At 45.6% G+C, this 24,303-nt stretch overlaps 1 protein-coding gene across 2 annotated transcripts in view; it reads left to right on the top strand.

Annotated features, from left to right (window-relative positions):
* TRIO (trio Rho guanine nucleotide exchange factor) overlaps nucleotides 1-24,303 on the top strand; it is a 1,426,902-nt gene that overhangs the window by 1,194,168 nt on the left and 208,431 nt on the right. For both annotated transcript variants that reach the window (XM_063922713.1, XM_063922714.1), the window contains exon 37: nucleotides 15,531-15,623. In XM_063922713.1, coding sequence (XP_063778783.1) covers nucleotides 15,531-15,623 — 93 coding nt within the window. The remainder of the gene's footprint in view (nucleotides 1-15,530; nucleotides 15,624-24,303) is intronic.

The following is a 24,303-nucleotide window of genomic DNA, read 5'->3' as shown; positions in this document are numbered from 1 at the left end:
GCAGAGAGGATTGGCAGTAAGAATGGTGAGCCACTACTTCCCGTGCTACTGAATCAAATCCTTAAATAATTGTTTCCAGGATAGTGTGGTACTATCTATAGATTGCTAAGGTACTGTAGTAAAACAAATACTTTTACCAAATTATGATCCTTCGGTTATGGGTTTTTTTTGTGTTTGTTTGTTTTGTGTGTGTGTGTGTGTGTGTGTGTGTGTGTGTGTGTGTGTGTGTGTGTGTGTGTGTGTAGGGGGGTGGGGTTGTCATAGATTATCTGATTACAGGTAATTGAGAATTTTGCTTTAACCATGGATGCAAATATATGAATCATACATTTTATTAAGAACATAATTTGACATAATGGTAACAGTATGATCTAAAGTAAGTTATTGTTGCGGTCTAATTATTTGAGTTTACTGAAACCTGCCAGGGATTTGAATCATTCCATAATGCCCTGACACAAATGTACTGTTCATGTTCTTTGTAAATGTTTCCCTTGCCAGTATGGTATGATGATTCTAAATTTGTTTTACTATGTATCATATTCAAGTTACAAAGTATATGACAACGTATTTGACAATAGCCATATCAGCTTTCCTAATTAAGCTAGAGGGGTGTGAGTTGTGTCATTTTACTGTGTTTTTTATGCCATGTCCTATGATATACAAAACAATAGGATTTATAAAGAAAAACTTTTTCCAAATTCAAACTGATATTTTTGATCATGATTATCTTGAAAAGTAAAGGTAGTATTCAAAAAAAGTTGGGTGTATTACAAGTAGTAATAGGTAATAACAGATTTGATGGCTTCATTAGTTTAATTATATACTGTAAATCAAGTTGGATAGAAATACTTGACATTGTATTAGTCAACAATGTTAGCTGAAGATGGTTTGACAATGCCTACACCCAGCTTTTTTCGAATAAACTACCTTGCTTTAAAATTATTTTTAACTATGCACCCATTATCCTCCCACTTTTAGATTTTGAAAAGACTGTTTACAGGAAAAAAAATCCGTCTTTTTTGTTGTCTCTCTTCGAGATAATCATGATCAAAAATTTCAGTTTGAATTTGGAAAAGGTTTTTCCTTACAAGCCTATTGTGTTTTATATATAGAAAGGGCATAAAAAACGCTGTGCAATGACACCACCCCCACCTCTCTAGCTTAATTAGGAAATCTGCTGTGGCGAAAATATGCTGGTTGTGTGTTTTTGACAGATTTTGGTAAATTTTACATATCTCATGCCGTTTCCAAAATATGGCTATGTAAATAATATTTCGTATTTTTCTTAGACTACATATATGCTTTCTATATATTGAATAAAATCTGAGCTGGTGAGGTAAAATTTTAACAAAAAGTGTGTTGATTTGATATGGAATGACCCCTACACAAAGTAATCCGATGGAGTTTTGGGGAACATGTGAAAGAAAGATTTATTTTTTGTGACTGTATTTAAGTCAACGGTACACCAAATGTCAGGAGTCCTGCCATTTTCAAAACATCAAATCTTAAGTTGGGTACACTTAAGATGATTTTTTTAAATGTTTTGTCCGATTTATCGGAATGGCAGATTGTTAAAATCAACCAGGGGTTGTCAGCGGCATTGCCCATCGGACTTGCGTGCAGCTCAATCTGGCGACATTGTTGCGAGGGCCACGTTGCCGAATGCAGCATTGCCCCCGCTTCCTTCTCCCTCATTCCCTGCCGTCTTTCCATCGTTGTCAGCATTGGCAAGTGTGTATAACTTGCGGATGCCGGCACCCTCACCGCGTCCCCATCGCCGCCAGTGTCATGCTTGGTACACATCATCTAATGTATACCCAGCTTTATGCATTCTGTTTAACGTGGCACCCCTGCCTGTCTATATCTGCATGCCTTCCCTTAAAAGAAAAAAAAAAGAAGAAAATTCTGTCAATAGATTCTATGACATCTCATAAAACGACACTATATCCCAGCCCCTGCAATATCTTCCATGCACCCCTAATACATTTGATCCTGCAGCCAAGGATCTCTCCCAGATTGTATACTCCCATCCTAAAGAAGCCATATCTTCATACATTCTATCCCTCAAACAACTACTTGTCTGTAACCTAAAGGCCCCCATCCACTAGTCAGATTTGGGCAGTTTTCTTCAGATTTCAATGCATCTGACCGTCATATCTGAAGAAAAGTGTCACATTGGATGGCTCTTCAGATCCAATGCTCACTCCCGTGTCAGATATGTCTGAACTACAGATCTCTGAGGCTGCCCCAACTATTTATCTGAATCTGAAGAAAACAGGTGCACATCGGATTGTTTTTTTTTACTTCAGATGTATCTGATCAGATTCATCTGAAGCGTCACTTGACTGGCATCTCCCTGACCACTCCCACCCACCAAGAGGGGGAACAGCGGCAGCAGCAGCATCAGATCAATCACATGTAGCATGTGTGCATCAGATATATCTGATGCGATCTGTCACATGATATATTGCATCAAATATATCTGAAGTGAATGTAATGAAAATTAAAGCCAGGGTCTGATCCGATTCCCGGGACGCTCCCGGGAGAGTTCAAGAGAAATCTGATGCTATCTGCAGTTCAGACAAGTCTGAGTAGTGGATGGCCACCTTTAATTTTGTTATCAAACCTCAAAAATGCATGGTTTATTGTTATCTAGTCTGATACTCCTCTAACTAATGGTTACTACAGTCATGGTTCTTGACAGTAATTTTGTAATGATTTTCTGTCTGATAAGTCAAGGGGGGAAATTTACTTAGTAGCACTTTACTAATTCTGTTTAAGATGCTGGATTTATAAAAAAAAAAATAATAATAATAATTCTAAGAACAGAACATGCCTGGGTTTGCATTCACTATTTTCTCTGACGTCCTAGTGGATGCTGGGAACTCCGTAAGGACCATGGGGAATAGCGGCTCCGCAGGAGACTGGGCACAAAAAGTAAAAGCTTTAGACTAGCTGGTGTGCACTGGCTCCTCCCCCTATGACCCTCCTCCAAGCCTCAGTTAGATTTTTGTGCCCGAACGAGAAGGGTGCAAGCTAGGTGGCTCTCCTGAGCTGCTTAGAAGTAAAAGTTTAAATAGGTTTTTTATTTTCAGTGAGTCCTGCTGGCAACAGGCTCACTGCATCGTGGGACTAAGGGGAGAAGAAGCGAACTCACCTGACTGCAGAGTGGATTGGGCTTCTTGGCTACTGGACATTAGCTCCAGAGGGACGATCACAGGTTCAGCCTGGATGGGTCCCGGAGCCGCGCCGCCGGCCCCCTTACAGAGCCAGAAGAGCGAAGAGGTCCGGAGAAAGCGGCGGCAGAAGACGTTCCTGTCTTCAAATAAGGTAGCGCACAGCACTGCAGCTGTGCGCCATTGCTCTCAGCACACTTCACACTCCGGTCACTGAGGGTGCAGGGCGCTGGGGGGGAGCGCCCTGAGACGCAATAAAAACGATATAAAAACCTTATATGGCTAAAAAAAAATGCATCACATATAGCTCCTGGGCTATATGGATGCATTTATCCCCTGCCAGTTTCCTGAAAAAAGCGGGAGAAAAGGCCGCCGTGAAGGGGGCGGAGCCTTTCTCCTCAGCACACAAGCGCCATTTTCTTTCAGAGCTCCGCTGGAAGGACGGCTCCCTGACTCTCCCCTGCAGTCCTGCACTACAGAAACAGGGTAAAACAGAGAGGGGGGCACTATTGGCAGCTAATATATAAATACAGCAGCTATAACAGGGAGTAACACTTATATAAGGTTATCCCTGTATATATATAGCGCTCTGGTGTGTGCTGGCAAACTCTCCCTCTGTCTCCCCAAAGGGCTAGTGGGGTCCTGTCCTCTATCAGAGCATTCCCTGTGTGTGTGCTGGGTGTCGGTACGATTGTGTCGACATGTATGAGGAGGAAAATGATGTGGAAGCAGAGCAATTGCCTGTGTTAGTGATGTCACCCCCTAGGGAGTCGACACCTGACTGGATGGTAGTAATTAAAGAATTACGTGACAATGTCAGCACTTTGCAAAAAACTGTTGACGACATGAGACAGCCGACAAATCAATTAGTGCCTGTTCAGGCGTCTCAGACACCGTCAGGGGCGCTAAAACGCCCGTTACCTCAGATGGTCGACACAGACCCTGACACGGATACTGAATCCAGTGTCGACGGTGACGAGACAAACGTAATGTCCAGTAGGGCCACACGTTACATGATCACGGCAATGAAGGGGGCATTGAACATTTCTGACACTACAAGTACCACAAAAAAGGGTATTATGTGGGGTGTGAAAAAACTACCAGTGGTTTTTCCTGAGTCAGATGAATTAAATGAGGTGTGTGATAAAGCGTGGGTTTCCCCCGATAAAAAACTGCTGATTTCTAATAAATTATTGGCACTATACCCTTTCCCGCCAGAGGTTAGGGCACGTTGGGAAACACCCCCTAGGGTAGATAAGGCGCTCACACGCTTATCAAAACAAGTGGCGTTACCGTCTCCTGATACGGCCGCTCTCAAGGAACCAGCTGATAGAAGGCTGGAAAATATCTTAAAAGGTATATACACACATACCGGTGTTATACTGCGACCAGCGATCGCCTCAGCCTGGATGTGCAGCGCTGGAGTGGCTTGGTCGGATTCCCTGACTGAAAATATTGATACCCTGGATAGGGACAGTATATTATTAACTATAGAGCATTTAAAGGAAGCATTACTATATATGCGAGATGCACAGAGGGATATTTGCACCCTGGCATCTAGAGTAAGTGCGATGTCCATTTCTGCCAGAAGAACGTTATGGACGCGACAGTGGTCAGGTGATGCGGATTCCAAACGACATATGGAAGTATTGCCGTATAAAGGGGAGGAGTTATTTGGGGTCGGTCTATCGGACCTGGTGGCCACGGCAACGGCTGGAAAATCCACCTTTTTACCCCAGGTCACCTCTCAGCAGAAAAAGACACCGTCTTTTCAAACCCAGTCCTTTCGTCCCTATAAGGGCAAGAGGGAAAAAGGCCGCTCGTTCCTGCCCCGGGGCAGAGGAAGGGGGAAAAGACTGCACCATGCAGCCTCTTCCCAGGAGCAGAAGCCCTCCCCCGCTTCTGCCAAGTCCTCAGCATGACGCTGGGGCTCTGCAAGCAGACTCGGGCACGGTGGGGGGCCGTCTCAAGAATTTCAGCGCGCAGTGGGCTCACTCGCAAGTGGACCCCTGGATCCTGCAGGTAGTATCACAGGGGTACAAATTGGGATTCGAGACGTCTCCCCCTCGCCGGTTCCTGAAGTCTGCTCTACCAACGTCTCCCTCCGACAGGGAGGCAGTATTGGAAGCTATTCACAAGCTGTATTCCCAGCAGGTGATAATCAAGGTACCCCTCCTACAACAGGGAAAGGGGTATTATTCCACGCTGTTTGTGGTACCGAAGCCGGACGGCTCGGTGAGACCAATTTTAAATCTAAAATCTTTGAACACTTACATAAAAAGGTTCAAATTCAAGATGGAGTCACTCAGAGCAGTGATAGCGAACCTGGAAGAAGGGGACTATATGGTATCTCTAGACATCAAGGATGCTTATCTCCATGTCCCAATCTACCCTTCTCACCAAGGGTACCTCAGGTTTGTGATACAAAACTGTCATTTTCAGTTTCAGGCGCTGCCGTTTGGATTGTCCATGGCACCACGGGTCTTTACCAAGGTAATGGCCGAAATGATGATTCTTCGAAGAAAAGGCGTATTAATTATCCCTTACTTGGACGATCTCCTGATAAGGGCAAGGTCCAGGGAACAGTTAGAGGTCGGAGTAGCACTATCTCAGGTAGTGCTACGTCAGCACGGGTGGATTCTAAATATCCCAAAATCACAGCTGATTCCAACAACACGTCTACTGTTCCTAGGGATGATTCTGGACACAGTCCAGAAAAAGGTGTTCTCCCGGAGGAGAAGGCCAGGGAGTTATCCGAGCTAGTCAGGAACCTCCTAAAACCAGGACAAGTGTCAGTGCATCAGTGCACGAGAGTCCTGGGAAAAATGGTGGCTTCTTACGAAGCGATTCCATTCGGAAGATTCCATGCAAGAACTTTTCAGTGGGATCTGCTGGACAAATGGTCCGGATCGCATCTTCAGATGCATCAGCGGATAACCCTATCTCCAAGGACAAGGGTATCTCTCCTGTGGTGGTTACAGAAGGCTCATCTTCTAGAGGGCCGCAGATTCGGCATTCAGGATTGGATGCTGGTAACCACGGATGCCAGCCTGAGAGGCTGGGGAGCAGTCACATAGGGAAGAAATTTCCAGGGCTTGTGGTCAAGCATGGAAACGTCTCTTCACATAAATATCCTAGAGCTAAGGGCCATTTACAATGCCCTAAGTCAAGCAAGGCCTCTGCTTCAGGGTCAACCGGTATTGATCCAGTCGGACAACATCACGGCTGTCGCCCACGTAAACAGACAGGGCGGCACAAGAAGCAGGAGGGCAATGGCAGAAGCTACAAGGATTCTCCGCTGGGCGGAAAATCATGTGATAGCACTGTCAGCAGTGTTCATTCCGGGAGTGGACAACTGGGAAGCAGACTTCCTCAGCAGACACGACCTCCACCCAGGGGAGTGGGGACTTCATCCAGAAGTCTTCCAAGTGATTGTAAACCGTTGGGAAAAACCAAAGGTGGACATGATGGCGTCCCGTCTCAGCAAGAAACTGGACAGATATTGCGCCAGGTCAAGGGACCCTCAGGCAATAGCGGTGGACGCTCTGGTAACTCCGTGGGTGTTCCAGTCGGTATATGTGTTCCCTCCTCTTCCTCTCATACCAAAAGTACTGAGAATCATAAGAAGGAGAGGAGTAAGAACGATACTCGTGGCTCCGGATTGGCCAAGAAGAACTTTGTATCCGGAGCTGCAAGAGATGCTCACGGAGGACCCGTGGCCTCTACCTCTAAGGAAGGACCTGCTCCAGCAGGGACCTTGTCTGTTCCAAGACTTACCGCGGCTGCGTTTGACGGCATGGCGGTTGAACGCCGGATCCTGAAGGAAAAAGGCATTCCAGATGAAGTCATCCCTACCCTGATCAAGGCCAGGAAGGATGTAACTGCAAAACATTATCATCGCATTTGGCGAAAATATGTTGCGTGGTGTGAGGCCAAGAAGGCCCCTACGGAGGAATTTCAACTGGGTCGTTTCCTACATTTCCTGCAAGCAGGATTGTCTATGGGCCTAAAATTAGGATCCATTAAGGTTCAAATCTCGGCCCTGTCGATCTTCTTCCAGAAAGAACTGGCTTCAGTGCCTGAAGTTCAGACGTTTGTCAAAGGGGTACTGCATATACAGCCTCCTTTTGTGCCTCCAGTGGCACCTTGGGATCTCAATGTAGTTTTAGGGTTCCTAAAATCACATTGGTTTGAACCACTTGCCACAGTGGATTTGAAATATCTCACATGGAAAGTGGTAATGCTGTTGGCCCTGGCTTCAGCCAGGCGCGTATCAGAATTGGCGGCTTTATCCTATAAAAGCCCTTACCTGATATTTCATTCGGATAGGGCGGAATTGAGGACTCGTCCTCAATTTCTCCCTAAGGTGGTTTCAGCGTTTCACATGAATCAACCTATTGTGGTACCTGTGGCTACTAGGGACTTGGAGGACTCCAAGTTGCTGGACGTAGTCAGGGCCCTGAAAATATATGTTTCCAGGACGGCTGGAGTCAGAAAATCTGACTCGCTGTTTATACTGTATGCACCCAACAAGCTGGGTGCTCCTGCTTCTAAGCAGACGATTGCTCGTTGGATTTGTAGTACAATTCAACTTGCACATTCTGTGGCAGGCCTGCCACAGCCAAAATCTGTAAAAGCCCATTCCACAAGGAAGGTGGGCTCATCTTGGGCGGCTGCCCGAGGGGTCTCGGCTTTACAACTTTGCCGAGCAGCTACTTGGTCAGGGGCAAACACGTTTGCTAAATTCTACAAATTTGATACCCTGGCTGAGGAGGACCTGGAGTTCTCTCATTCGGTGCTGCAGAGTCATCCGCACTCTCCCGCCCGTTTGGGAGCTTTGGTATAATCCCCATGGTCCTTACGGAGTTCCCAGCATCCACTAGGACGTCAGAGAAAATAAGAATTTACTTACCGATAATTCTATTTCTCATAGTCCGTAGTGGATGCTGGGCGCCCATCCCAAGTGCGGATTGTCTGCAATACTTGTATATAGTTATTGTTACAAACAAATCGGGTTGTTTATTGTTGGAAGCCATCTTTTCAGAGGCTCCTACGGTTATCATACTGTTAACTGGGTTCAGATCACGAGTTGTACGGTGTGATTGGTGTGGCTGGTATGAGTCTTACCCGGGATTCAAGATCCTTCCTTATTATGTACGCTCGTCCGGGCACAGTATCTTAACTGAGGCTTGGAGGAGGGTCATAGGGGGAGGAGCCAGTGCACACCAGCTAGTCTAAAGCTTTTACTTTTTGTGCCCAGTCTCCTGCGGAGCCGCTATTCCCCATGGTCCTTACGGAGTTCCCAGCATCCACTACGGACTATGAGAAATAGAATTATCGGTAAGTAAATTCTTATTATTGCCTTTAAATCTAGTGAGAAGCTCGTCTTAGTAAATTTTCTAATATTTATTTGGGATCTGCCTAATTCCTTTGACACAGTACAAACACTCAACTCCAGTGATCTAAAGATGTCCAATTACTGTGCATCACACCAGAATGCACAAATTTGTATGTAGTAAAGTTTGAGGTGTTTGTGAGCTTTTTAAAACTAATTTATTGTAATTTATTTTATTCTGCCATGCTAAGGTAAAAACTATGTTTTGTGGTTGTAGCCAACAAATAAAGTATTGCTTTGCTTATGTCAGACATTGACTTTGTTTGAGTTTATAGAAAAAAGTTTCCTATGGAGAACTTTTCCATGTAGATAATTTTTGTATTAGCAATACTGAGGCAGATGTATGAAGCCTGGAGAAAAAATAAAGAAGTGATAAAGCACTGATAAGTGCAAGGTGATAAAGCACCAGCCAATCATTACAGATATGAAATATGACAGGAGCTGACTGGCTGGTGCGTTATCACTTTGCACTTTTCACTGCCTTATCACTTCTTCATCCCTTCTCCAGGTTTCATACATCTGCCTCATTGTGCTCACCTATTAGGCCACTTACTCCAGCTGTTTTATTTAGCCAACTTATCTGTCTTCACCATGTACTCTCTTATCAGACCAACTTTTCTGCATGTCCTTTTGGAGCGATATGTTCTTCTTTGCATATCTGACTTGTATAGGAGCAGTTCTATCAAAAATATGTCAGGGTGTTCTGCATCTTGCATTGGCTACAACACTTCCCCTTAGCTTCCATTTCCTACTGATGTTTCTGACTGTTGAAAGTGGAAGTGTTTAGAGGTCTTTTTATAATATTGTTCCATTCTATGTAGCAGTTATCTTTCTAAGTCCTCAGTAAACTCGCTAGAGGAGCTCATAATTGTTGACGGTAGATGCAACTTCATCAGAGCTTAAGTGCTTCATTCATCTTGAGTGGTCTTCATCTAGTTTAATTTTAGGCTCAAAGAGTCAGTCAGTTTAATGAATTAACTGGTAGTGTGCCCTACTTGATGTAACATAAGTGGGCTTAAAAAGTGATTCTCCAACAAAAGAGCAATTGAAAGCTGCTAATGAAAATGCATACCATATGGCAGTGATGGCTAACCTTGACACTCCAACTGTTGTTGGACTACACATCCCTGCATCAGTTTTAGCATGGCCAAATAGCAAAACTAGCAGGGCATGCTGGGATGTGTAGTTCAGCAACAGCTGGAGTGTCAAGGTTAGCCATCACTGCCATATGGGTATAGGATGACACCAATATATATCCGTCTAGACCTGGTGCAAAATATACAATTTTGCAAATTGTAAATTGCAGTACACATGTTCTCATACATCTAGTATCGATACGCCATGTACCAAGAGATGCTTGGTGTGAGTGAGCTGGCAGTTCCTGTGCAACTCTGCTAACTTCTAGCATCTTTTTTGCCGGGCATCTGGCTTTTTTTTTCCCCGCCAAAAAAACACATCTTACTCGAATCGCTATGTGAATAAGATTCACAAGCAAACTGTTGATTAAAATTATACGCAGCATGCCTATTTTCTGTGTGAGACTACTGCTGTATTTGCATACAAAATGCTACGTTACAGTGTTTTTCAGGAAAACATTGCAAAGTGCCATTTCATATGCAGATACAGCCACAGTCCCACACAGAATATAGGCATGCTGCATATCATTTTAATCAACAGTGTCTGCTTGTGCGTCTTATTCACATAGTAAATTGAATAAGATGTATTTTCCGGGAAAGAATGCACAAAAAGACACCCAATTGTTAGTAAATGCGCTCACGAGTAGGTGCGACTAGAATTGCTCTTTAACGTGACTGCAGCAACAAGGAGACACATCTGTACAGGTTGAGTTTGGGTGACCGGCGGTCACCATACCGACGCCGGGATCTCAGACTCCAGATTGCCGGTGGGGGGAGCGCCACATGTTCTATTCCCACTCTATGGGTGTCGTGGACACTCACGAGTGGGAGTAGTCTCTTTTAGTCAGCATTCCATCTGTCGGGCTATCCAGCGCTCAGGATTCCAGCATCGGTATAGTAACCACTGGTCACATGACTACATCCCATCTGTACATACTTCAAAATATATAATCTACTAGTGATGGCCTTTGATTGCCAGTGGTTTTAAACTATCGGTAGAAAATAAACGATGATTTAACCATTCATTGCTGAGTGCTGTGCATGTGCAGTTCGCGGCCATCGAACTGGCTCCACCATTGTTTTTACAACATCAGTCGCTGACATCAATGGTGCCCATTATCTAATTTCTAGAATGACTTTACAAAATTAAATTAAATTTCTGCACCAATGCAATTCTACCTTTTCCATACTACTGTAAGTGTTGATCATCACCACCCATCAGCTGGTGCAAACTTATTCTCCTCTACAGTCACTCCCACATCCTGCTGCATAAGATAAAAATCTCTGATTTGCGTTGTGCTTCAGTGGTTTGCGCACCATAATTAAGAACCAGAGAATCTAGAAGAGGAGAGACAGGAAAGAAGACCAAAGAGTAATACGGTGCAATTTCAGATACTTCACTTGCTCCTTGCTGTAAATTTACAGCCTATTTTCCTGAAATCATTTTTGCGGACAGTCTATCTTAGGTAACTGTATCAACACATTAACCTCTCTGGACAGTCTGCCAAGACAGTGTGTAAAATATACCAAATCCAAACACACACATGACATTGCAAACTGTTAGTTATTCAGTGTCTTGAGACCAGATTACACAATGTGCCCATCTGATGACTGAGTCACCCACTGCAGGGCATGTCTGAATTTAAATCTGGTTGCTTGAAGACGTAAATTGCGGGAGCAATAATCTTGAATTTCCAACTTCTATATTCAGCCAGCATTTGTATTTTTATTGAAGTGTGTATGATCAGGACGACCCTTCTTGACCAGTGAACCCAGGACCATACCTCAGGATCCTGTTTATCAACTTCAGTCACATTTACCTTTACGCTGCGCACTTATTCTGTGTGAAGCAAACTCCTTACCATCATGTCAGTGTATCTTTGCTATCATAACTTGCTCAAATTTTGTACAGCAGTTTTAATCCCTTGAAGAGCAATTCCAGAAGTACGTATTAAGTGCAAGGTGTGCAGTAATGTGATACACTTAACATGGAACCCTACTGGCCTATTTTTCTGAAATGTTTGGAAGACTCCTGAGGTTTGTCAAGTGTGCTTCCCGGTAGAATAGATCAACCTACTGGAACTGGTGGCTTGTTGACACAATTCATGGTGAATCTGACATACCATCATCCACATCCGAATTTCACACTTGGACTTTTTCCCCCATTTCTCTTATTTAAGGGATATGTTAAAATCATCAGATAACACCCCATTTTGACCGTGAACATATCACGGACAACAGAGTTATTCAGGAATTCTCATTGATAAATGGTACAAACAGAAATGTGGGAAAATAATAAGTCATTGGGTACTTTTGTTATGAACTCCTTGGTTATACGCAGGCTTTGTTGGTGAGAAAAATTGGCATTATGTGTGCATCAGAGTATTGTTAAATTTTGTTGTACATTGTGTAACGTTATGTATGTCCTTGAACATCACCAGGTGGAAGCAGGTAAAGTTCAACACGTTCAGTTTTTCAACCATACATGGGATACATCGGGTTCCACTTGCCTAATGGGATTGTGGGGATTCAAAAGGCAGTGTTCTTACAGCCCTCATTTTGCTTTTAAAAGCATGGACAGAGTTATCACTCACAGGATCCTCATTACCATACACAATTTATTATCATTGGTCGGTTCCTTTTGTTCCATAACATTGGCTATTGGACACTGTGCACTGTGTGACAGCCCTGTCACATGCAGCTCTCAATTATACAAAAGTGGACAGCTTGTGTACTGATAAGCACACTTCTCTTCTGAAATTATCTCTACTGCTGATAATATTTATTTATTTATAAATTACAACTGGGTGCTGGTGGTTTTTTCACCACTGACTACAACATTGGGCAAATTTGCCCAAACACTTTCCTCCCAACATTTACACATGCAAAATTTAGATAGAATAAGCGTCAACCCTGATATGCGCATCCCCCACCGTGATTCAGCCAGAAATATTCCATTTGCACACAACACTTAACCCACTTTCGTGTACTGTAAGCGCCACCATTTTGAGAGTTAGGAGGGATGCAAACAGATAAAGACTAATAACAAGAATGCCTAAATGAATTGCATTAATTTACAATTAAAAAATTGCTATGACATTTCCTTATTTTGAAAGTCAAGAAAACAGGATTTTAATACCTACCGGTAAATCCTTTTCTCCTAGTCCGTAGAGGATGCTGGGGTCCACTTCAGTACCATGGGGTATAGACGGTTCCTCAGGAGCCATGGGCACTTTAAGACTTTTCAAGGGTGTGAACTGGCTCCTCCCTCTATGCCCCTCCTCAAGACCTCAGTATAGGAACTGTGCCCAGGGAGACGGACATTTCGAGGAAAGGATTTACTTTTAAACTAAAGGTGAGATTCATACCAGCTCACACCTCAACCATGCCGCACAACATGGCATTCAACTTAACACACGCCAACGGGCATGAACAATTGCAGCAACATGCTGAAAATAATCGTAACACAACACTCATGTAACAACCAACTAACAACTGCAGGTAAAGTACGCACTGGGTCGGGTGCCCAGCATCCTCTACGGACTAGGAGAAAAGGATTTACCAGTAGGTATTAAAATCCTGTTTTCTCATACGTCCTAGAGGATGCTGGGATCCATTTCAGTACCATGGGGTTATACCAAAGCTCCAGTACGGGTGGGAGAGTGCGGATGACCCTGCAGCACCGATTGACCAAACTTGAGGTCCTCATTCATCCAAGGTGTCAAACTTGTAAAACTTTGCAAACGTGTTTGCCCCTGACCAAGTAGCTGCTCGGCAAAGTTGTAATGCCGAGACCCCCCGGGTAGCTGCCCAGGATGAGCCCACCTTTCTAGTAGAATGGGCATTCACCGAATTCGGTATCGGCAATCCTGCTGTGCAATGAGCGTGCTGAATCGTCCCTCTGATCCAGCGCGCAATGGTCTGCTTAGAAGCAGGACACCCAATCTTGTTGGGAGTATACAGGACAAACAGAGCCTCTGTTTTCCGTATCCGAGCTGTTCTAGCGACATAAATTTTCAAAGCTCTGACCACATCAAGAGACTTTGATGCAGTGAAGGTGTGCGTAGCCACTGGCACCACAATAGGTTGGTTTATATGGAAAGACGAAACCACCTTCGGAAGAAATTGTTGACGAGTTCTTAACTCTGCCCTATCTTCATGGAAGATCAGGTAAGGGCTCTTGTGAGACAAGGCCCCCAACTCAGACACCCGCCTTGCGGATGCCAAGGCCAACAGCATGACCACTTTCCAAGTGAGAAACTTCAAATATGTCTCCTGCAGAGGTTCAAACCAATTTGATTGAAGGAACTGCAACACCACATTAAGGTCCCATGGTGCCAACGGAGGTACAAATGGAGGTTGGATGTGCAGCACCCCTTTCTCGAACGTCTGAACTTCTGGAAAGGAGGCCAATTGTTTTTGGGGAAAAAGCCTGATAAGGCCGAAATCTGAACCTTGATTGAACCCAATCTTAGGCCCGCATCCACACCTGTCTGCAGAAAATGGAGAAAACGTCCCAACTGAAACTCTTCCGTAGGAGCCTTCTTGGATTTACACCAAGACACATATTTTCTCTGTGGGAGTGAGCACATAGCCGCAGCTAGCGTTCAGTACCCTTCAGGAGCTAATGGTGTCCTGTCAGCCAGAAGCAGAGCCATTAAACTATACAGGAAGGTGGTTCCTACTTCTGCCCCCTAAGTCCCACGAAGCAGGGAGACTGTTGCCAGCAGTCCTCCCTGAAAATAAAAAACCTAACATAAGTCTTTCAGAGAAACTCAGTAGAGCTCCCCTGGAGTGCATCCAGTCTGACTGGGCACATTTTCTAAACTGAGGTCTGGAGGAGGGGCATAGAGGGAGGAGCCAGTTCACACCCTTGAAAATTCTTAGTGTCCATGGCTCCTGCGGAACCATCTATACCCCATGGTACTGAAGTGGGCCCCAGCATCCTGTAGGACGTATGAGAAAACAAAATGTTTTATAGAGAAGTATTCACCTGAAACAATATGCAAAGCATTAACAGTATTGTTGCCAAACCTCAGAAACTGTGCTTGGTATTAGGAGAAAAAAAACTATAACACTCATAATTCTTATATATTTTTTTTGTTTTGTTTTTTTTTCCATTTCATCAAATAATACAGTCTGAGCCTGCATATCTTAATCTTTTTGAGAGACCACTATGTATGTTCATATAAGCCAAAGGTTTTATTCAACACTAGCATCATAAAATGCAACAGGAATCAAAAAATGAAACAATATACTGTAGCATAATAGGTTTTTCTCAAAACTTACACCAAAAATCTTTTATCCGCAATGCCAAAATCTCTTCAGTGTCTCATGTTTGTCTTGTATTTTATTATTTTTGTTTGCTTTTAAATATATTTATCTAAGTTAAAGCATACCCTAAAATCGACATTTATGGACATTATCATATATTGGGGCAGATGTATTAACCTGGAGAAGGCATAAGGAAGTGATAAACCAGTGATAAATGCAAGGTGATAAACGCACCAGCCAATCGGCTCCAAACTGTTAATTTACATATTGGAGCTGATTGGCTGGTGCGTATATCACCTTGCACATATCACTGGTTTATCACTTCCTTATGCCTTCTCCAGGTTAATACATCTGCCCCAGCGTTCTGAGAATATATTTTGTTATAACATTTTTTACTTTTTACTCCTTACACAAGAAATAAAAGCAATCTGCTTTAGAAACAATGAGCATTTACCCAAACCCTCGTATTGTCATTTTTTATTTCATTTGATGTAAGTTTTTGATGTTTTTTTCATTTAATAACATAAAATTTTATGTATCTTTCTTCAGACATCTAGATTATTGGCACGTCCAACTAGTTCTGAAACTCCCAGTGCTGCTGAGCTTGTCAGTGCTATTGAAGAACTTGTTAAAAGCAAAATGGTAAGTCACACTAGGTTTAGTTAAATTGGGAGTGGCTTTATGAATACGAATTTACTATTTGGCATGCAATTTGATATTGACAAAGTGTATATGGTAATTTTTCATATTTGTATATGTTCAGCCAATTTGTAAAACTCTTATATTATAATACACCATATGAGCTGTTAGTGAATGAAAAGAGGCAAAGAATAAGCTGACAGGGCTGTGTCATGTTGGTTTTTCTTCAAAACACCCCTTCCCCTCCTTCCCCCTTTGTGAAAATCTTCTTCTTCCGTACATTGGGCCTAATTCAGACCTGGACGCTGCTACAACAGCGGTCGCAGGCTGAAGCCCGATGATGTGTGCGCATGCGCAGCAGCCGCACTGCGTACACACTGATATGCGAAGGCATCTCACTAATGCGATCATGGGGCGTGTCAGCATGATTGGGACTGCGTTTTCACGGGCATTTGTCACGCAGCTATGTGATGTCACACGCAGCCGCTGCAGGCAAAAACATGGCTATGCTGTGTAGGCAGGTAGCTACTCTGCAGGTGTGAAAGCATTGCCGGCGTGCGGCAGGACCCGGTATGCGAGGCAGACTAGCCCTGTGCTGGCCGCCCCCCCGCATGTCAGATATTTTGATCGTAGCTGTGCATTTTTTCAGCTCTCCATATACTTTTAACAGGACTCTGGTCGGATGATATGGATCACCCATTTACACTGCCCCATTACCAAGGTCCTTCCCTAGTCCAGCCTTGCTCGCTATTCCCGGGTCACAGCAAAAACCTGTGTTATTGCGGCATTAGAAAAGGGATGTTAGTGAGTGTCTGCCTCATGACCGAATACTGCTCAATACCCAATTCAAAGTATTTATGGTCAATGTTGTGACCCAGTGTTATAGTAATGCTGAGATATTGTTAAGTGAAAGAGACTCCTCAATTCCTTGTAAATAAAGGGGTTTATGGACATATGTAGTATTACAAGGGGAGAGGCGGAGAGGACTGACTCCCACAAGGCTACTACACCTGGATTAAAATGATCTACTAGTACCTTCACTGGAGTACAGTAAGTGACTGAAGTGACATTTTGTGTAAAGGAGAAAGTGTTGACAAGGCACACTGAGTGTACCTTAAATAAGGTATGCTGACTGGATGGAGCACGTGACAATGAGAGCCAGGTGTCTCGAGTAGGGATGGACGTCGATGTTTGCTAACCATCGATGTTTCTCTATCGTCCTAGTGGATGCTGGGGTTCCTGAAAGGACCATGGGGAATAGCGGCTCCGCAGGAGACAGGGCACAAAAGTAAAGCTTTCCGATCAGGTGGTGTGCACTGGCTCCTCCCCCTATGACCCCCCTCCAAGCCAGTTAGATTTTTGTGCCCGGCCGAGAAGGGTGCAATCTAGGTGGCTCTCCTAAAGAGCTGCTTAGAAAAGTTTAGCTTAGGTTTTTTATTTTACAGTGAGTCCTGCTGGCAACAGGATCACTGCAACGAGGGACTTAGGGGAGAAGAAGTGAACTCACCTGCGTGCAGGATGGATTGGCTTCTTGGCTACTGGACATCAGCTCCAGAGGGACGATCACAGGTACAGCCTGGATGGTCACCGGAGCCTTGCCGCCGGCCCCCTTGCAGATGCTGAAGTAAGAAGAAGACGTTTCCCCTTCGCAGGCTCCTGAAGTCTGTTTTACCAAGGTCTCCCTCCGACAAGGAGGCAGTATGGGAAAAAATTCACAAGCTGTATTCCCAGCAGGTGATAATTAAATTACCCCTCCTACTACAAGAAAAGGGGTATTATTCCACACTATATTGTGGTACTGAAGCCAGAAGGCTAGGTGAGACTTATTCTAAAAAATTTTTTGAACACTTACAAAGGTTCAAATCAAGATGGAGTCACTCAGAGCAGTGATAACGTACCAGGAAGAAGGGGACTATATAGTGTCCCGGGACATCAGGGATGCTTACCTCTATGTCCCAAATTTGCCCTTCTCACTAAGGGTACCTCAGGTTCGTGGTGCAGAACTGTCACTATCAGTTTCAGACGCTGCCGTTTGGATTGTCCACGGCACCCCGGGTCTTTACCAAGGTAATGGCCGAAATGATGATTCTTCTTCGAAGAAAAGGCGTCTTAATTATCCCTTACTTGGACGATCTCCTGATAAGGGCATAGTCCAGGGAACAGTTGGAGGTCGGAGTAGCACTATCTCGGATACTGCTACAACAGCACGGGTGGATTCTAAATATTCCAAAATCGCAGCTGATCCCGACGACACGTCTGCTGTGCCTAGGGATGATTCTGGACACAGTCCAGAAAAAGGTGTTTCTCCCGGAAGAGAAAGCCAGGGAGTTATCCGAGCTAGTCAGGAACCTCCTAAAAACAGTGCATCATTGCACAAGGGTCCTGGTAAAAATGGTGGCTTCCTACGAAGCAATTCCATTCGGCAGATTTCACGCAAGAACTTTTCAGTGGGATCTGCTGGACAAATGGTCCGGATCGCATCTTCAGATGCATCAGCGGATAACCCTATATCCAAGGACAAGGGTGTCTCTCCTGTGGTGGTTATAGAGTGCTCATCTTCTAGAGGGCCGCAGATTCGGCATTCAGGATTGGATGCTGGTGACCACGGAGCCCAGCCCGAGAGGCTGGGGAGCAGTCACACAAGGAAAAAATTTCCAGGGAGTGTGATCAAGTCTGGAGACTTTTCTCCACATAAATATACTGGAGCTAAGGGTAAATTTATAATGCTCTAAGCTTAGCAAGACCTCTGCTTCAAGGTCAGCCGGTATTGATCCAGTGGGAAAAACATCACGGCAGTCGCCCACGTAAACAGACAGGGCGACACAAGAAGCAGGAGGGCAATGGCAAAAACTGCAAGGACTTTTCGCTGGGCGGAAAATCATGTGATAGCACTGTCAGCAGTGTTTCATCCCGGGAATGGAAACTGGGAAGCAGACTTCCTCAGCAGGCACGACCTCCACCCGGGAGAGTGGAAACTTCATCGGGAAGTTTTTTCCACATGATTGTAAACCGTTGGGAAATACCAAAGGTGGACATGATGGCGTCCCGTCTGAACAAAAAACGGGACAGGTATTGCGCCAGGTCAAGAGACCCTCAGGCAATAGCTGTGGACGTTCTGGTAACACCGTGGGTGTACCAGTCGGTGTATGTGTTCCCTCCTCTGCTTCTCATACCTAAGGTGCTGAGAATTATAAGACGTAGAGGAGTAAGAACTATACTCATGGCTCCGGATTGGCCAAGAAGGACTTGGTACCCGGAACTTCAAGAGATGCTTACAGAGGTCTTATGGCCTCTGCCGCTAAGAAGGGACTTGCTTCAGCAAGTACCATGTCTGTTCCAAGACTTACCGCAGCTGCGTTTGTCGGCATGGCGGTGGAAAGCCGGATCCTAAGGGAAAAAGGCATTCCGGAAGAGGTCATTCCTACCCTGGTCAAAGCCAGAAAGGAGGTGACCGCACAACATTATCACCACATGTGGCGAAAATATGTTGCGTGGTGTGAGGCCAGGAAGGTCCCACAAAGAAATTTCAACTCGGTCGTTTCCTGCATTTCCTGCAAACAGGAGTGTCTATGGGCCTCAAATTGGGGTCCATTAAGGTTCAAATTTCGGCCCTGTCGATTTTCTTCCAGAAAGAATTGGCTTCAGTTCCTGAAGTCCAGAAGTTTGTCAAGGGAGTATTGCATATACAACCCCCTTTTGTGCCTCCAGTGGCACTGTGGGATCTCAACGTAGTTCTGGGATTCCTCAAATCACATTGGTTTAAAACCAGTCAAATCTGTGGATTTGAAGCATCTCACATGAAAAGTGACCATGCTCTTGGCCCTGGCCTGGACCAGGCGAGTGTCAAATTGGTGTTTTTTTCTCAAAAAAGCCCATATCTGTTTGTCCATTCGGACAGGGCAGAGCTGCGGACTCGTCCCCAGTTCTCTCCCTAAGGTGGTGTCAGTGTTTCACCTGAACCAGCTTATTGTGGTGCCTTGCACCTACTAGGGACTTGGAGGACTCCAAGTTGCTAGATGTTGTCAGGGCCCTGAAAATATGTTCCAGGACGGCTGGAGTCAGGAAAACTGACTTGCTGTTATCCTGTATGCACCCAACAAACTGGGTGCTCTTGCTTCTAAGCAGACTATTGCTAGTTGGATGTGTAATACAATTCAGCTTGCACATTCTGTGGCAGGCCTGCCACAGCCAAAATATGTAAATGCCCATTCCACAAGGAAGGTGGGCTCATCTTGGGCGGCTGCCCGAGGGGTCTCGGCTTTACAACCTTGCCGAGCAGCTACTTGGTCAGGGGCAAACACGTTTGCTAAATTCTACAAATTTGATACCCTGGCTAAGGAGGACCTGGAGTTCTCTCATTCGGTGCTGCAGAGTCATCCGCACTCTCCCGCCCGTTTGGGAGCTTTGGTATAATCCCCATGGTCCTTTCAGGAACCCCAGCATCCACTAGGACGATAGAGAAAATAAGAATTTACTTACCGATAATTCTATTTCTCGGAGTCCGTAGTGGATGCTGGGCGCCCATCCCAAGTGCGGATTATCTGCAATACTTGTACATAGTTACAAAAATCGGGTTATTATTGTTGTGAGCCATCTTTTCAGAGGCTCCGCTGTTATCATACTGTTAACTGGGTTTAGATCACAAGTTGTACGGTGTGATTGGTGTGGCTGGTATGAGTCTTACCCGGGATTCAAAATTCCTCCCTTATTGTGTACGCTCGTCCGGGCACAGTACCTAACTGTCTTGGAGGGGGGTCATAGGGGGAGGAGCCAGTGCACACCACCTGATCGGAAAGCTTTACTTTTGTGCCCTGTCTCCTGCGGAGCCGCTATTCCCCATGGTCCTTTCAGGAACCCCAGCATCCACTACGGACTCCGAGAAATAGAATTATCGGTAAGTAAATTCTTATTTTCTCATACGTCCTAGAGGATACTGGGGACTCCATAAGGACCATGGGGTATAGATGGGATCCGCAGGAGACATGGGCACTTTAAGACTTTAAATTGGTGTGAACTGGCTCCTCCCTCTATTCCCCTCCTCCAGACCTCAGTTAGATGCTGTGCCCAGAGAGACTGGACACACACCAGGGGAGCTCTCCTGAGTTTCTCTGAGAAAATACTTTTTTAGGTTTATTGTTTTCAGGGAACACTGCTGGCAACAGGCTCCCTGCTTCGTGGGACTGAGGGGAGAGAAGCAGACCTACTAATGTGAATTTAAATGCTCTGCTCCTTAGGCTACTGGACACCGTTGGCTCCAGAGGGTCTGATCACTTGGTATAGCCTTGCTGCTCGTTCCCGGAGCAGCGCCATCGTCCCCCTCACAGAGCCAGAAGAATGAAGCCGGGTGAGTAACCGAAGCAAAGAAGACTTCAGTACAGACGGCAGAAGACTTCAGTCTCGGAGGTACCGCGCAGCGGTCACGGTGCGCGCCATTTCTCCCACACACAATCGGCACTACATGGATGCAGGGCACAGGGGGTGCAGCGCCCTGGGCAGCAATAATACCTCACATTTAGCCTAGCAAAAGTAGTAGACCCCCGCCAGTATTTTAGAAAAAGTAGCAGGATATAAGCGCGCCATGAAGGGGGCGGGGCTTGATCCTTCCAGCTCTACTCAGTGCCATTTTCTCTACACTGTGAGCTGCAGAGACGCTGGTCCTGGCCTCCTACACTTCTGTCACAAGTAACAGGGTGTTAAATGGGAGGGGCACAGCAAAATTTAGTGTTTATTATTAACAGCGCTGACAGGTCTGGGGCATTATTATATACTTTCAGACCGGGTTGGGCGCTGGGTGTGAAATGGCAAACTCCCTCTGTGTTTTCTCTGATAGGCCTTATTGTGGGTCAGTTCCCTATAGCCGGTGTGATAGTGGTGTCAGTACGAGTGTCGCCATGTCTGAGGCTGAAGGCTCTTCCCAGGAGAAGGCTGGTGTGGGGACAGAACAGTGTGGGGGAGTGAATCTGTCGGCACCGTCGACTGCTGATTGGGTAAATATGTTGAGTGCCTTGAATTCAAATGTGGCTTTATTAAATAAGAGATTGGATAAATCCGAGGCTCAGAACCAAACATGGAGACAATCCATGGAAGATGCTTTATCCCAAATGCAGTCTTCCTCAGGGTCACAGAAACGGCCGTTTACCCAGATAGCAGACACAGATACCGACACGGATTCGGATTCCAGTGTCGACTATGGTGATGCCAGACTGAATCCTAAACTGCTAAGAGCATTCAGTACATGATTGTGGCAATAAAAGAAGTGTTACATATCACGGAAGACCCTGCTGTTCCTGAGACAAGGGTCTGTATGTTTAAAGGAAAGAAACCTCCGGTAACGTTTCCTCCCTCTCATGAACTGAACAATCTTTTTTTTGAAAAGGCTTGGGAAAATCCTGACAAGAAGTTGCCGATTCCCAAGAGAATTATTATGGCATACCCGCTCTTGTGGGACAAGGCCGCCAATTTGGACACCCACCTTGCAGATGCCAAGGCCAATAACATGACCACCTTCCACGTGAGAAATTTTAATTCCACTGTTTGAAGAGGTTCAAACCAGTGAGATTTCAGGAAACTTAACACCACGTTAAGGTCCCATGGTGCCACTGGGGGCACAAAAGGTGGCTGAATGTGCAGCACTCCCTTCACAAACGTCTGGACTTCTGGGAGAGAAGCCAATTCCCTCTGACAGAATATAGACAGGGCCGAAATCTGTACCTTAATGGAGCCTAACTTCAGGCCCATATCCACTCCTGTCTGTAGAAAGTGGAGAAAACGGCCCAGATGGAAATCTTCCGTAGGAGCCTTCTTGGCTTCACACCAAGATACATACTTCCTCCATATACGGTGATAATGTTTCGCCGTCACCTCCTTCTTAGCCTTTATCAGAGTAGGGATAACTTCCTCCGGAATACCTTTCCCGGCTAGGATTCGGCGTTCAACCGCCATGCCGTCAAACGTAACCGCAGTAAGTCTTGGAACACGCAGGGCCCCTGCTGTAACAGGTCCTCCCTGAGAGGAAGAGGCCACGGATCTTCTGTGAGCATTCCTGAAGATCTGAATACCAGGCCCTTCGAGGCCAATCTGGAACAATGAGTATGGTTTTCACTCTTTGTTGTCTTATGATTCTCAATATTTTTGAGATGAGAGGAAGAGGCTCGCGTCTGTGGTCACCAGAACCCAGTCTTGAATGCCGGACCTGCGACCCTCTAGAAGGTGAGCACTTTGCAGCCACCACAGGTGAGACACCCTGGCCCTGGGGGACAGGCGTACCTTCTGATGTATTTGTAGATGGGCCCTGGACCACTTGTCCAGGAGGTCCCACTGAAAAGTCCTTGCATGAAACCTGCCAAAGGGGATGGCCTCGTAGGCTGCCACCATTTTGCCCAGAACATGAGTGCATTGATGAACAGACACTCTTTTTGGTTTTAGCAGGTCTCTGACCATGTTCTGGAGGTCCCGGGCTTTTTGTATCGGGAGAAAAACCCTCTTCTGATCCGTGTCTAGAATCATGCCTAGGAATGATAGTCGAGTCGTTGGAATCAATTGTGACTTTGGCAGATTGAGAATCCAACAGTGTTGTTGTAGCACTCTCAGGGAGAGCGACATGCTCCTCTGCAAATGATCTCTCAATCTCGCTTTTATCAGGAGATCGTCCAAGTATGGGATAATTGTGACTCCCTGCCTGCGCAGGAGCACCATTATCTCCGCCATCACCTTGGTGAAAATCCTCGGGGCCGCGGAAAGCCCAAACGGCTACGTCTGAAACTGGTAATGACAGTCCTGTACAGCGAATCTCAGGTACGCCTGATGAGGAGGATATATGGGGACATGAAGGTATGCATCCTTTATGTCGAGTGACACCATAAAATCCCCCCCTTCCAGACTGGAGTTCACAGCTCGGAGCGATTCCATCTTGAATTTGAACTTTTTCAAGTACAGGTTTAGGGATTTTAGATTTTAAATGGGTCTGACCGAGCCATCCGGCTTCGGGACCACGAACAGGGTTGAATAGTACCCTTTTCCCCGTTGGACTAGGGGAACTTTGATAATCACTTGCAGTTGACACAGCTTTTGAATTGCAGCTAACACTACTGCCCTCTCTGGTGGAGAATCTGGCAAGGCCGACTTGAAAAATCGGCGAGGGGTCACCTCTTCGAATTCCAGTTTGTAGCCTTGGGATACAATTTCCATCGCCCAAGGATCCACGTCTCACAGAACCCAGACCTGGCTGAAGAGTCAAAGACGTGCCCCCACCGGCGCGAACTTCCTCAGTGGAGCCCCAGCGTCATGCGGTGGATTTAGTAGAAACCGGGGAGGACGTCTGCTCCTGGGAACTAGCCGGAGCAGGTGCTCTCTTCCCTCTACCCTTACCTCTGACGAGGAAAGATGAGCCCCGAACTCTTCTGGACTTATGCGACTGAAAGGACTGCATCTGATATTGTGGAGTTTTCTTTTGCTGTGGGGAACAAAAGGCAAAAAGGTAGATTTACCCGCGGTAGCTGTGGCAACAGGTCCACGAGACCTTCCCCAAATAAAACTTCACCTTTGTATGGCAAAACCTCCATATGCGTCTTTGAGTCGGAATCACCCGTCCATTGGCGGGTCCACAGGGCTCGCCTAGCAGAAATTGCCATGGCGTTTGGCTCTCGAACCTAGCAGCCCATCGTCTCTCTGAGCATCCCTCATA

This window comes from Pseudophryne corroboree, chromosome 5 (genome assembly GCF_028390025.1).
Source record: "Pseudophryne corroboree isolate aPseCor3 chromosome 5, aPseCor3.hap2, whole genome shotgun sequence".
NCBI lineage: Eukaryota > Metazoa > Chordata > Amphibia > Anura > Myobatrachidae > Pseudophryne > Pseudophryne corroboree.
The sequence above is the reverse complement of the archived record's forward strand: the minus strand, read 5'-3'. Positions and strand labels throughout refer to the sequence as shown.